Source organism: Dermacentor andersoni, chromosome 8 (assembly GCF_023375885.2).
Source record: "Dermacentor andersoni chromosome 8, qqDerAnde1_hic_scaffold, whole genome shotgun sequence".
NCBI classification, from domain to species: domain Eukaryota; kingdom Metazoa; phylum Arthropoda; class Arachnida; order Ixodida; family Ixodidae; genus Dermacentor; species Dermacentor andersoni.
This window is the reverse complement of record NC_092821.1, coordinates 104,767,830-104,781,494: the sequence shown is the minus strand read 5'-3', so window position 1 is coordinate 104,781,494 and position 13,665 is coordinate 104,767,830. Positions and strand designations below refer to the sequence as shown.

At 46.7% G+C, this 13,665-nt stretch overlaps 1 protein-coding gene across 1 annotated transcript in view; it reads left to right on the top strand.

The window, feature by feature from the left end:
- agt (O-6-alkylguanine-DNA alkyltransferase) overlaps window positions 1-13,665 on the top strand; it is a 41,546-nt gene that overhangs the window by 19,581 nt on the left and 8,300 nt on the right. Inside the window, exons 2-5 of the mRNA XM_050176867.3 lie at window positions 5,871-6,075; window positions 9,470-9,516; window positions 10,437-10,475; window positions 11,581-11,619. Of these exons, the coding sequence (XP_050032824.1) occupies window positions 6,003-6,075; window positions 9,470-9,516; window positions 10,437-10,475; window positions 11,581-11,619 (198 nt within the window). The 5' untranslated portion in view covers window positions 5,871-6,002. The remainder of the gene's footprint in view (window positions 1-5,870; window positions 6,076-9,469; window positions 9,517-10,436; window positions 10,476-11,580; window positions 11,620-13,665) is intronic.

The following is a 13,665-nucleotide window of genomic DNA, read 5'->3' as shown; positions in this document are numbered from 1 at the left end:
GTGTCGTAAGGTTTTTCACAGTTAAAGGTCTTTCCTAAAAAGAGATTAGTCGCCGTGTTGCTGCCGTGTACGTTGAACATGGCATTTCATTGGCCACTGTAAAGCGTTGGAACAGACGGTTCAAAGAAGGACGTGAAAGTTGCAAAGACGATCCAAGAGCGGGTCAAAGCCACCGTGCAATCACCCCCAGCACAATTGCAAGGGTTGATGAGCTGATTAGATAATAACGGAGGATAAGCATCGATGAACTGGCAAAGCATGTTAACATCAGTCACGGTTCGGTTGACACAATAATTCATTAACATCTCGGTTATCGGCTCTTGTGTGCGCAATGGATGCCCAAGATTTTTAACCACTGCCAGAAGACGAAGTTCGGCGCTGCCTTGACTCATCTGATCCGGTATCACAAGGGGGGGTGACGACTTCTTGTCTACAGTTGTAACCAGGGACGAATCATGGTGCCACTGCTACGAGCCTGAAACACGATGAAAAAGCTTACAGTGGAAACATTCGAATTCACCGCCCCCAAAAAAGCAAAAGCCGTCATTTCCGCCGGAAAGGTGCTCTTGACATTTTTTGATCGTCAGGGGCCATTACTGATAGAATTCGCTAAACCTGGGGAAACTATCAACCATTTCCGATATTGTGAAACGCCGGATCGGCTGCGTCTCGCAGTCAAGAACAAACAACGTGGAAAATTGAGCAATGGGGTCATCTTTCTCCACGACAATGCCTGTCCCCACGCTGATGTGGTTAACACAAAACTGGCAAAGTTCAAGTGGGAAACGCTGCAACATCCGCCATAAAGCCCTGACCTGTCGCCTTGAGACTTCCTCATTTTGGGGCAATTAAAGAAACAGCTCAAAGGAACGAGATTCGTGTCGGACGATGACGTGAAAGAGTCAGTTACATACTTTTTGAAGCAGCAACCCAAGGAGCTTTATGAGAGAGGAATCATGCCACCTGTTAGTCAGCGGGACAAATGTATAAATGCTCATGGAGACTACTTTTAAATAAAGTACCCCGTTTGTCATATATTCGCATCGGCTCACTTTCATTTGATGCGCCCTCGTATATTTTGCAGAACTCGTGCTTTTTATATGTGCTCTGTGTTGCGGCTATAATTTCGGTGCAATTGCTCACAATACACGACCGGTGACAGCTGCTCGTGAGCAATACATTGGAACAAATGACAGAGTCATTGAGATTTTTCCCTGGCCGTGTTATATGTGCAGAAATGTAAACAAGGTTCTTGACTGACAAAGTTTCGTTGAACTATTTGTCCTCAAATTGTTAATTTCATGGCCTTTACATTTTTCATATCAGGGGCATGAACTGATTTGCTGGTTTCGAACTGATATAGTTCTAAAGTTCGTGTGATATTTTCTTTATTTATTAAATAGACAAAAAACATGGAAGCATTGATATCTGTTATTTCGGACACAATTTTCGGGACGTACGAGTGTACTATTTTATGAAAAAAATTCGTATTTTACTTGTCTTGACAATGCGTAGCGTTCGAGAATTCGTTTGCAGCATATTTCGCAATAGCAATGCAGTTATTATTTATTTATTTACAATACCTTACAGGGCCCAGAGACCATTGAGTAAGGAGGACGAACAAGGATTTTATAAGAAATGCAAAATATACAGGTCAAAAAAAGGGAAAGGGAAAGCATTGCACATGGCTTGTACTAAAAAGCTGCAACAAACATAAGAGCAAAGTACACAAAATAATTGAAGTATATAAATACAGCACAAATGTCTGACACATGACTAGAGAAAAAAAAATAAGGCAGGGGTTTACAAAAACACAATAGCCAAAAAGCGCGATATCTTATACAAGAGAAGGTTTAACGCCACGATGTCACTTGAAAGTCTTCGCGCAGCTGATCATGGAATGATGGAGGGTTGCATATGGACGCAATATTATTCGTGTATTTGAGTCTTCGACAAATTCTACAAGGAGGAGGCCGAGCTGCAACGTGTTCCGCGCTAATTTCACGCATAAGAGGTCGCAGCATTGTCGCGCTTCCTCTCTTTTTTCGCGCAGTTTGCGCCGATGGAATCTGGAACCACGTAAAACTGAAGAAAAGCTGTAGTTCCTGCAGTGGAGGTCTTTTCCCATTGGCGCTTTTGCGTCGTAGTGTACAGTCAAGGACGCCTTCGTGGCGCAAGCTAGCGGAAACACGCCGAAAAACATATTCTATACCCATCCCGTCGTACGGAGCCACCAGGCTCGCGTTTGCAGAACCATGTTTTGCAGGCAAAAGGGTTGTATGTGTATGTCAGAACGCCGCAGCTAACTCAATGAGACACACAGCAGAGCTCGAGCGTCCGGCGCTTGACCGCACGTCTACTATTCGCGGGAAACCAACGTGCGCACGGGGTTGTCGGAATTGTACAAGTTGTATGCGCGTTCTCATCGGAAGGGTCCATTCACAGTCTTTAATCTTAGCCGCTTTAACAAAAACGTTTCGGATGGCTCGCTTCGTTGATATCATGCACGCCCGGCCAATGGCCCCGTAACATTGTTTTCGCTCAACGGGCTTTTGTTAATTGACGCTAGCCGAAGAGGTCGACGCCTGCCGTTCCCAGTCACACTGGGGGCGAGCCAGCCACAAGTATGCATATGTGCTCCAGTGTCTCGGGCAGTTTCCACGCGTCAGAGTCTGTCTAGCCCACGCGGCGGATGCGATGCAAATCCACTGTCGCTAAAGGCAGCACCTGTGGTCTATATAGCCTGCGCATTAGGGGGCGTGGCTACGTTCGATGCCACATGGTGTCGGAAATGTACTGTGGGGATCGAGCCTACAACTCGGCCTTTGTGGCGATTCTCCTGTTGTGCCCAGCGTCTCGCTGTCGCTTTCCGCATAGCCTCGCGGTGGGAAAAGACTTGCACTCTGCAGCGTTGAGATATAGCACGACGACAAGCATGTCACGTGAATGCGGACCTTGTCACGTATTCAAAAAGCTAGAATTGTTCGCAAGATAAAATGTCAGCCGATCCTGATGCTGGAGATGTTATTAGCGGAGGCGGCAAACCAATATGGTGGGCACGGCTCTGACGCCTGCGAAGCTGGCACTTCTTTTTTTTTTTCCCCCAAAGGGCAGCCATTTTGTCATAACGGAGCAGACACATCTGCAGATCGTTGTTTGAGGTGCGACAAAGTGAGCCAACCTCTTTCATATCAGATATAGGCTTGCAGTGCCTTTAATTTACCCAGCGCCGACGTAAGATTAAAAGAAGGCCACCCGTAGCTATCCGTCCTGCAAGCATCCAGCAATGGATCGAGCTCGAGGGGAGAGCCACAGCACAGAAAAGGGGGGGGGGGGGGGGGGGGGCCTGATTCTCGCAGAATCTTTCTGCGAGGCGGCGTTGTCCGCGCAATTTTAACCCTTGCCCTTTCCCAGTTTTCCTTATTCCTTCACCCCATTCCTCCCGTGTCCTCACCATCAAGAGGGCAGGTCGCACTTGTATGCTATAACTAAAAGATTCATGTTTTTTTTCCTCTCTCTCTCTCTATCTCTCTTTCACTCTCCATTCCCCTCCCCACGTGTAGGGTAGCAAACTAGACTCAGTCTGGTTAACCTCCCTGCCTTTCCTTCTTCCCTTCCCTTCTCTCTCTCTCTAAAAGATTTGCAAGTCGGGAGAGTGGGCAAATAATGCTTCAATTTAAAAATAGAAATATTTTGTTGTGGAAGCACATGTCAAAAGCAATACGTGATTTCTATCGCGCCTATACTTCAACTTGTGCGATCAATGCACCCCCCCCCCCCCCACGTCCCAGTTATATTGGAAGCATTTCTTTATTTCGTCGATCGTGCATAGGTCTCCGACCAATGCACAGCTATTCAACGAACACCAATTTCAAACGCTTACGGGTGCAGTATACTAACATGTCTGCTCCCCGACGCGAATAATTGAAAACCGCACTGTGACAATACTGCTACTTCTACAACGAGAAGACGGTGTGTATTTAAAAAAAAAAAAATGAGATGGCTTATAGTTGAGCCACAAGTGCCGGGCAATGCGTGGATGAAAAGCTTCAGAAAAGGTGGCTGCAGCCTGAAGCGAAAACCTTTATTTTTTTTTTTAACTTTTCGGTTTCACGCCGGAGTAAAACAAAAAACAAAAAAAATCGTAACGTTCCCGCTCAGTCCCGGTTGGAGCAAAACCAAAGCTTTCTTCCTTCCGGTCTTTGGGTCTGTTCCGGTTCGAGACCCTGGTGACCGCGTTCTTTTTTTTTTTTTTTTTCGAGTGCGCGCTACTGAACTAAATCGTGGATTATGGAGCAGCCAATCAGTACCCGTTAAGTCCACGTACTTCCATGCGGTATTGTGATGAAATCACAGTGGACACAACGAACTGACGGTTGCGAGACCGGTTGTCTTGCGTCCTTCACGCCTGCATGTCATTTGCGTGTAAACATGGCGTGTAAGTTCTTGCTATTGGTGAACGTCGTCCCGGCGTTTGAGTTGCGGATGAACCGCGCCTGTCCCTGCAGCACATGCCAGTATGCAGGCGAGGACCCGGAAGATACAATTACGCAGCATGAATTTATTTTGTTCCTTTGTTTATTTATTATTATTTTTTTTCATTTCGAAAAGTAACACGTGTTCGCATCCGGCTCACGCACTCGGATACATATCCGGATTTTCAAAAAAAGAAAGAAAGGGAAATACAGGCTGCAAGCTTTTAGCTTATTTTGCTTACGTTTCGAAAACTCTTCGCTTCTTCCTCTGGCAGGCAGCTTCCACTGATAGGTTTCTTCTTTTTTTCTTATTGCGAGAAAAACGAGGAAACATAATATAAAGAGAAAGAGAGACGCGGTTATCAATCAAGACCGGGAAACTCGCGATTCGCGCGTGAACGCCGATCAACGCCTTGCTTGCTACCAACACCGGGACGGCCATACATTACAGCGTAAGCGAACGCTTCCTCCGAAACTTGTCATATGTGCATCCGGTGGTCCTGTTGTTTTTCACGCGCGGGCATGATTCGGCACGGCGTTGATTTAGCAGCGTGTGCTTTAATGTACTACTGCAAGGACAGCTTGAAAGAAATAAATATAGTGCATCCTGCCCGCCAAGTGTACAGGCCTGTTTCCGATAAAAAAAAAAAGAGAGAGAGAGAGCGAGAGCGTCGTACAGTCGTGGAACCGGACCTGCTGTTTCAAAACATAAATAATAAAATTGACGTATTTACAAGAATTCTTTTATTTATTTTTTGCGGTGATAGCAGCTTGATCTATCACAGTCCCATTGCCCCGACCCTCCTTTCTCTCATTTACATGGCAAAAAAAAAAGGAAGGGGGGAAGAAGAGAGAAAAGAGAAAAAGGGGAAAAAAAGGAGCATGACAGTGTAATTCTCCGCTGCTTCGTTGTGGCAGCAACATATTTGATCATCTATACCCACGGTCGTTTTTGTGCGCCTGACATGTATTTTTTTTTTTTTTCAGAACAATTTAATATATATTTGTCACACGTTTGTCACAAGGAGAAAGGCTATAATATTCTCTACACGTCGCCGCCAGGTCCGTGACAAGGACGGGCTCGCAAAAATAGGTTTAATGAGACGTTTTTCACTTTCTTTTTCCTTCTTTTTTTTTACTGTGGGCAAATGGGGACCATGAAATATAACTTACCAATGATCACACGCACATTTCCCACTTTCCATGCTACGACGTAGTCTCATTAATCGTCTTTCGTCGAGCGTGAACGCGGTTGTCCCAGAGGCGACGCGTATACGTTTTTGTCTCAGCGTCGTCAGTTTAAGGCTACGCCATGCTCCGTATTCAGCTTCAGCTCGGTCGACCTTGACGTGGAGGGTAAACAAGGCTTCCCCGTTGCTACGCAATCGTTTCCAGGTGGCGTACGTGGCGGATTCGGATATAAAAAAAGGGCACCCATGGATTGCCTGGTGTCAGACAGCTTGAATTGGTTCCTCGCCTACAATATTCGTATACTTCGCGTCGTCGTCCAGTTCGAAGAGTTGCACCATGACTTCTGCCCACGTCCTCGCCGGCCTTCTGGTAGCTGCGGCCTTGACCACTGCTGCAGCATCTTCGCCCAGTAAGTACACATACGTGAGACCCTTCGAACTCTTCTCCTTTTTACGGCGAAGCTTTTAAGGGCTACTTTCCCCACTATCGTGTCCGCGTGTGGAAAAAAAATCCCGAAGATAGTGCGCACTGCTTCTGTAGTTACTCGAATGTAATGTTAGTTATCGTACTTTTTTACTAGCATGTCTGTAGCCGATTGTGCCAAGCACAAACCAACTCTATGTTTGCTATTTCTTTAATTTTTTACGTTATTTGTTGCGACTGTTGTTTATATTTTTACCTATACGCTGTGCAGGAGGTCCTATTACAGTCGTTGACGTCGGGACCTCTTCCTGTATTATATTCCCTTGTACTGTATCTTGTCTATTGTACTATCTTGTCTAGACGTTAAGCACCCGCCATACGTGGGCCGATCCCGAACATAGTACAATGCCGGGCTGACCCGTGGCGGACGTGACGCAGGCGTTAAACACTCGCCATACGTGAGCCGATCACAAAGATAGCGCAATGCCGGGCCGACCCAAGGCGGAGGTGAAGCAGGCGTTAAGCACTCCCCATACGTGGGCCGATCTCGAAGATAATGCAACGCCGGCCGACCCGCGACGGAGGTGCAGTTCGCCATTACGGAGCCCACATCGCTGGTGATCCTTCTTCACAGAGTGGAAGGGCACTGAATTCTTTTTCTGAGTTTGCCTAGATGAGTTACACGTGACTATGAAGTTTATGAAATGCGAGGTGCGAGGAGATATTTGATGTTCGAAGTTTATTGATTAACATAACACTACAGGGAAAGGGTCCTCAGAAGGAAAAGTCACAAAGAGTGGCTTGAAAGTATTCGAGGCCCGGCAACCAACGAGGGCGATGGGAGCATAGCACAAGTGTATGCAGCACTCGTATTAGTTATAAAAAATAAATAAAGAAACAGCCATCTCTGTACCTTGTATCACTCAAATGAGGTGGCAAATCGGCGTCTTACGTAGACACAAAAATAACAGCCAGGCAGGCAAAGAAGACATTACTTTAAAAAATTAAGTTATGAAGCTTTCCGTGGTTAAAAAACGATCAGATCATGAAGCACGCCGTAGTTGGCGAGAGTCCGGGGGACTCCAGATTCATTTTGAACACCTGGTGCACCCAACGCAAGGCGCATGCAAGGACGTTTTCCTTTCTTTTCTTTTTTGCATTTCATACCGATCGAAGGTGAACGTTACCTGTTAGGGATTTGTTGTGACAGAAAGAAAAGAAAAAACCAGAAACATCTAAACTACGAAGTCACATTACTGGTATACTAAGAAAATAAGTACGAAAGAAATCACTGCTAGCAGAAGCTATGCCACACTGTGAAGCACGGGAAATTTGATAAGCTTACCTGGAAATGTCAGAATGCTCATATTCTTTTTCTTGTGATTACTCAGTCTGACAAGGATGATGAGCGGTAGGGTTTGCTTCCTCGTAATTAGTGCTTGTATGGGAAATGAAACTGTCCAGTGCTGCGCGCAGGCAACTCAATATAAATGCTCTCTGTAAAGGTTATATGTGCGACATGAGGACCAAGTACGGCGGTGCGTACAGGTAATGCAACAGAGAGAGGAAGAGAGAGGTAATGGTATGTTTAAATTATAGTTTTAGGGTTATTCGAAAAAACTGGGTAAGGGGAAGAGCTATGTACGGCTCCCTATGTAAGCTTCACACATGAAGCTCCATTGCGATTTAAGTGTCTCTTTTCGTTAGTCCGCGGTCGCACCCAGTGCTCAAACGCCGTCGCTTTCTTGGCCCGGATACTTTTTTTTTTCCTCCGGAATTTCTTGATCCTCTCGAGCCTTCATACACGAGGTTATGAACATCTGAAGTCATGCACTTCCCTTGCGCATGCATAGCATACTTCACTTGCACTGGTGATCTCGGGGCGGTAGGGGTTTTTGAGAGCTCGGTTTTGCTGAGGCAAGGAATACACGTTTGGACAGCTTCAGAATGGAGAGTCGACTGACTTTATTAAAAAGTTAAAGCAGGTTTGGCTGAGTGGTTGTGGTAACGCCCCAGTAGGGCAACCACATCGGTTCCAAGAAAGAGCAGGGGTCAATAACCCCCACGGCGAGGTAAACTGGATATACGGAGCAAGGGGCAATGACCTCTACGACGAGGCACGGCGACGCGGCGGACGGTTGCTACGTGCTCACTGCGTTGCTGGTGCCACTGACATGACGTGCATCTGCTACCGCCTTGGTGATGGTTGTACCCCATCGAGGTAGCCCTCTGGTAAGAGGATCGTCTGGACCAGGAATCGCTGAAGCTTGTTCTCTCTGCAGCGTTTCTGGAAGCAACGCCGATGTCTCTTCAGGGCCTCGCTGTAAAAGGTTCGCGGGTGCGAGACCGTGAGTTTGGGAACGCTGATCAAGCCGTGCCGCGCATTGCCAGCTCGCGGGATCACTCGTTCCCGGGGTTTCCAGCATGGCCTGGGACCCACTTGATGGTAGTCTTATGACCTCACCCTGTTAAGATGCGCCCTCGTGCAACCAGGTTGCGGTGCGCAGGTGGTTGTGTGGCGCTTTCGGAGTTCCTCTATACATCACGCGGCGTCATAGTGTTGTCTGAATGAAGCATATTATTTCTGGTCTGTACTGGTACTTCGTCATCTGTCGATGATTGGCCGAGCCAGGTGAGTACCTTCCAAAGAAATGCGAAGTTCTAGTTCCGCAATGGCCGGTTTAGGTTTTGAATCCATCCCGCCGGTGCAGTGCGTCTGTGTGTTTTCGCAGTAGGCCGCGATAGCCGCCGCTGGAGTTCTCGTGCTCCACGAAACACCCAAAGTGCCTGATATTCTTCCCTATTCGAGGCCACTTTTTCGATGGTTCGACGTTGGTGCACGTGTGTTGGATGGTTCGTCTTACCTGGCAACGGCTTCATTTGTACCCCGAGCTCATCTTCCCATGGTGGGACGTGATTTAAGGCGTCACTTATGAACGAGGATTTGCACCGAATTCGCGACTCGGATGAGAAACACGTGTGTTTTTTCCACGTCACATCATGCTCCTGCTTTGTGCAAGTCGTCGAAGATTTGTATACACAGTTAGGCGTCGCACAACTTTAGTGCCGAATTGCGTGATTGAGGTTGTCTTACCGTGACAGCACGTTTGAATATCTCTTTTTGGCTTGGGTTCCGTGAATTACCTTCGTGTGTCCTAAGACAGAACGGGTGCCGACAGGAGTGTGTGTCCACCTGTCGGCACGCGAGATAGAAAGTTGAGTGAACAGAGGTAAGGTACCTCGGACAGCCTGTCCGATACACCTCACCTCTGTTCGTCCAACCTGCGTGTGTTCCGAAATTCACGTCACGTTCACGCGCATCTTCTGAGTTCACCTATGTCGAGCCTGAAATACCGAGTAATCCTTCTCTTTTGTTTCAGCTTCCTGCATCAACGTTACCATCAGCGATATTCTGGACATCGGCACTGTAAGTTTGTTGGATAGGAAGCTTTGGTCTCTTTGTGACGTGTACAGTGCGGTTTGCGAAGTACCGGAACGACGGGGTCGGGGACAGCAGCAGCGTCCGATGTCACACACCATGCACTAGAGGTCTTTCTGCATTGCTCGAGTGTTTTCGACGATGGGACAAGAGTCCTCTATATCAGAAGAACTATCACGTTGCTGCCTGCACCCTTGCGCCAGCAGTTGAGTAGCAGCAGTCAATAATTGCACGAGCTTTTCCGAGTGTTCTTGTTCAATTAGCTCTCACGAGACGGCGCCACCAGCGCTGTTGCTCACGTGTCTTCATCTCTCCGGTATTCCGCAAATGGTAATACGTGTAAGCGTGAACTAAGCCTATCTATTACATATCATACTGGTACCGTATGCTGTGTTACCGTTTATACAGTGCTGAAAAATTGAAGTGCGAACAGCAACGAACGCCTTTTACGCGTGATTGCGTGGAAGTGCGACGTGTAATGGCTCTGTAGCCAGTTTCTAAGCGTGTAGTTGTCCCCAGTTTACGTTTCGGGAGTCCGAATTAAGTCGCTGTCGTAAGTTCAGACGAACCTGGAAACGAAACAGCGCATTTGAGTAGCGTTGGAATTTTTCGCGTTTCAATTTTCGAGCTCGCGACATTCGGTCCTGCTTAGTGCTCGTAGTGCACTGAACACTAATTAGTGCTTCCCGTGTCTTCTACATACAGAGAAGAGTCATATACATCCGTATTCTAGAAATACCCCACGTTTCGTCGATCCTAATTCAAAGGGTTGTCATTCAGGACAGATATTTTTTCGGAGTACCATGATGATATTCCATGAGAGCTACTCATCCACCCTCAATTAAATATATAATGGTTTAGTGATCTAATTCTCTCAAACAGCACTGACTATTATCTTGTCCTTCCAGTGCATCGGCAATTCCACGAACTACTGTGGCAGTACGTCGGTAAGTTCCTTTTACTTAATTAACTATAATCATTCAACTTTCCTTCCTCGGGTCCATTTATACGAATCTCACAGCGTAAAAACAAAGTCGTGTTTTATTAATAGGGACTACACGTCCTGCTACGGCAATGTCTTTTCTTGTTTCCTGTATGTCTGACTGTCAATGCGACAAGATTTTTCTGCATCATTTGCTGAATAAACAACAATAGGCTGTGCACTTTCTGCGCCAAAATCAACATGTCCCTTTTCTTTAGTTGCATATGTGGAAAAATGAGAAGGTATTTGTGCCCGGCTATGCCAAAACCCCTAATACACTATTCGGGCAATGAAGCATAACGAAGAAAAATATCTCAGCACGCATGCACAAACACAAGTCTGCAGGAGCGCAGAAATAATGTCAATGTGTGGACGTTAACTCCGGCAGCATAGTCTAGTACCTGAGACTGTCATCCATCACATAGGAAGAGGAGGGGGCAGGTTGGGTGTTGCATAAAATTCCTTTCATCTATACGTATATGTAGGCATTTCATGTAGCCTTTACATTCAGCATCCATATTTGCACGTAAACCTGACCGCGAGTAATAACGCGCCCGTGATATAAAAAACAAACAAATAAACAAGTAATCAAAGAAGACTGTAGACTTCAACGATTCCTTCAGCTATGAACTCATTCATTTACTGCGACAGCAACTCTCTCGCAGTCAGGACCGCCACTTCATTGTCCCTTGCCTGCTTTTTTTTTTCTCAAATAATTACGTTCGCCCACTACGGGGAACTCGACAAGCACCTAATGGTTATGGCGGTTACATGGCGGTTTGTTTAACTGGCGAGGGGTGAGGTCGTATGAACATGTATTATATAAAGTTAGAACATGAAAAAAAATGAAATATTTAGTGTAATATTTAAATGGCAATTGCAACTGTGCGATAGCAAAGAAACAATAGTGCGGCTTAGGTAAATAAGTTCTGCCTTACTCTTTTCTTTTTCTGATGCGCGAAACTTCGCCCAACCGATGCTCCTCTCAAATGACAAACTACCAACTGCAGTGCTGCGAATCTTGAATTAAAAACAACTTAAATATTTGACTCGTATTTTCCTCGTTACAGACCAGTGCCACGACTCAAGGAATCAGCAAGATTACCAATGTACGTCTTGAAGCATTTACTGTATCTGTTTTGTTTTGGTTCAGCCGAAATTTTTCGTTTTTATGTTAGCCTTTCTGACGAACCTCGGTCTACAGCGTTTCGGCACCTCGTTTAGATAAACATTCCCTAACCCGAACTTTACAACCCCAGCGGGGCGAATCTTCGCGGTTTGGTACCTTCGTATTCGACAGCGAACCAACGGGGTCATACTTGATACTTTTATTTGGCGTAGCTGCAATCAAGAGTATACGCAATTAGTGATTGGCGTATGGTGTTGTGGAGTCATCGAATTAGCATTTCTGGAGGAGATTGTCATTTCTTTTTTTTTTTTCAATTCTAAAGGTTGCACCTGCGACATGAGGTGTGTGAACCATGCATGTTATATGTTCTACGCATATACAGTTTGTTGTGTTCGATGAAGTCCCGAACAGGGGGACGTCTATGGTGCGGGCCACATAGATCCACAGATGGCAGTCAGGTGTCGCGGCTTCTTGGGTGTAGCCCCACTTTCGGCAGGTAGTGGCGCCTTGATGAGCGCAGCTCCGGGACAAACTCCGCAAGAGGTACGGTATAGATACGCGAGGTGCATGCAGCTGGGCGAGGGAAGATGGGACAAGCCGGGCGCCGAAGGCTGGCCGACGTATACGGTGCACACTGTTTCGATGCGCCAGTTGGTTCAAGTTTAGGAAGCAAGCGCTTACTCTGTTTGTTCTTTCCCATTTCCTCCGGCCAAGTCATTGTTTTCACGTCGCGCTAAAAGGCACCGCCCACCCAGTACGGTCCGGAGCCGATAGACAGGTTAGCACCCCCCACACCGCCCAGTATGGTCCGGAGCCTATAGACAAGTTAGCACACCGCAGTACGGTCCGGAGCCGATAAAAAGATTAGCATCCCCCCACAATACGGTCCGGAGCCGATAGACAGGTTAGACCCCCCAAGTACGGTTCAGAGCCGATAGACAGGTTAGCACCACCCATCCCCCAGTACGGTTCGGTGCCGATAGACAGGTTAGCACCCCCCAGTACGGTCCGGAGCTGATAGACAGGTTAACGCCACCTAGCCCCCCAGTACGGTCCGGAGCCGATAGACAGGTTAGAACTCCCCCCCCCCCCCCCCCCTTACACTCCGGAGCCGATAGACAGGCTACACGCAGCCGGCGTCAGTGCAGTACCCACACGGGTCTTAACACAATCTCCTCGGGGGCGATAGACCCCTGCGGGAGGTCTGGTCCACATGGAGTTGTCAACGGGCGCGTGGTTCACTGATTGTCCAACAGATCGTAACGTACGAACTGCGAAAACAAATTATTGAAACGAAAGACTCAACGCGCTATTCGCGTAGCTTCGCACGTGAGGTTTCCGTTGTAAGCCACCCACGTGTACAGCTTCTTTTCGCTTCCGTCTAACCAACAAAGTTCGAATCGTGTCCTTCTAAATTGCCTATTTCTTTCTCTCTCTGTTGCCTGTTGGACCAATATTACTTATAGCGCAACGTCATTGTCGATGCAGTGAGTGACACGATCGATTTCGCCTTCAGATTTTTTTTTTTTTTTTTTGCACAATGTGCAGAGAGCAATCCACTTAAGGAGACACTGTAAGAACTTAGCTTCCATATACAAGTAAGTTACTCTTCTGCAACATATGAAACGGCCATTCTTGACGTAAGAAGAGGCTCAGTCAGCCAGAAGAGACGCAAAAAACAAAAGAGAGGTTGCGACACCGCACTGAAGTCCCTCGCGGTCACGTCAAGAGTTTTGACGGCGTTTACTTGTGTCTAGTAAATCGTTTGTCGTTAAGACAATTGTCATTAAAGGAGAGCTGCAAAGACGGAACCCTAACAAGCTTCGGTATTTCCTGCACCGAAACTGATAGAATATGAGATGTTTTGAAATCCCTGATGTCACCCTGACGTACAGGGATACACTTAAGTTATTGTGCGAAATTAAAAAAAAAAAGAATGTTTGACCTTCATTTCTTTCATTACAAATAACTTCTTCCTGTTAAAATAAATAAAGTACGGGTTTGAGAGAATAATGTGCCAGTCTGA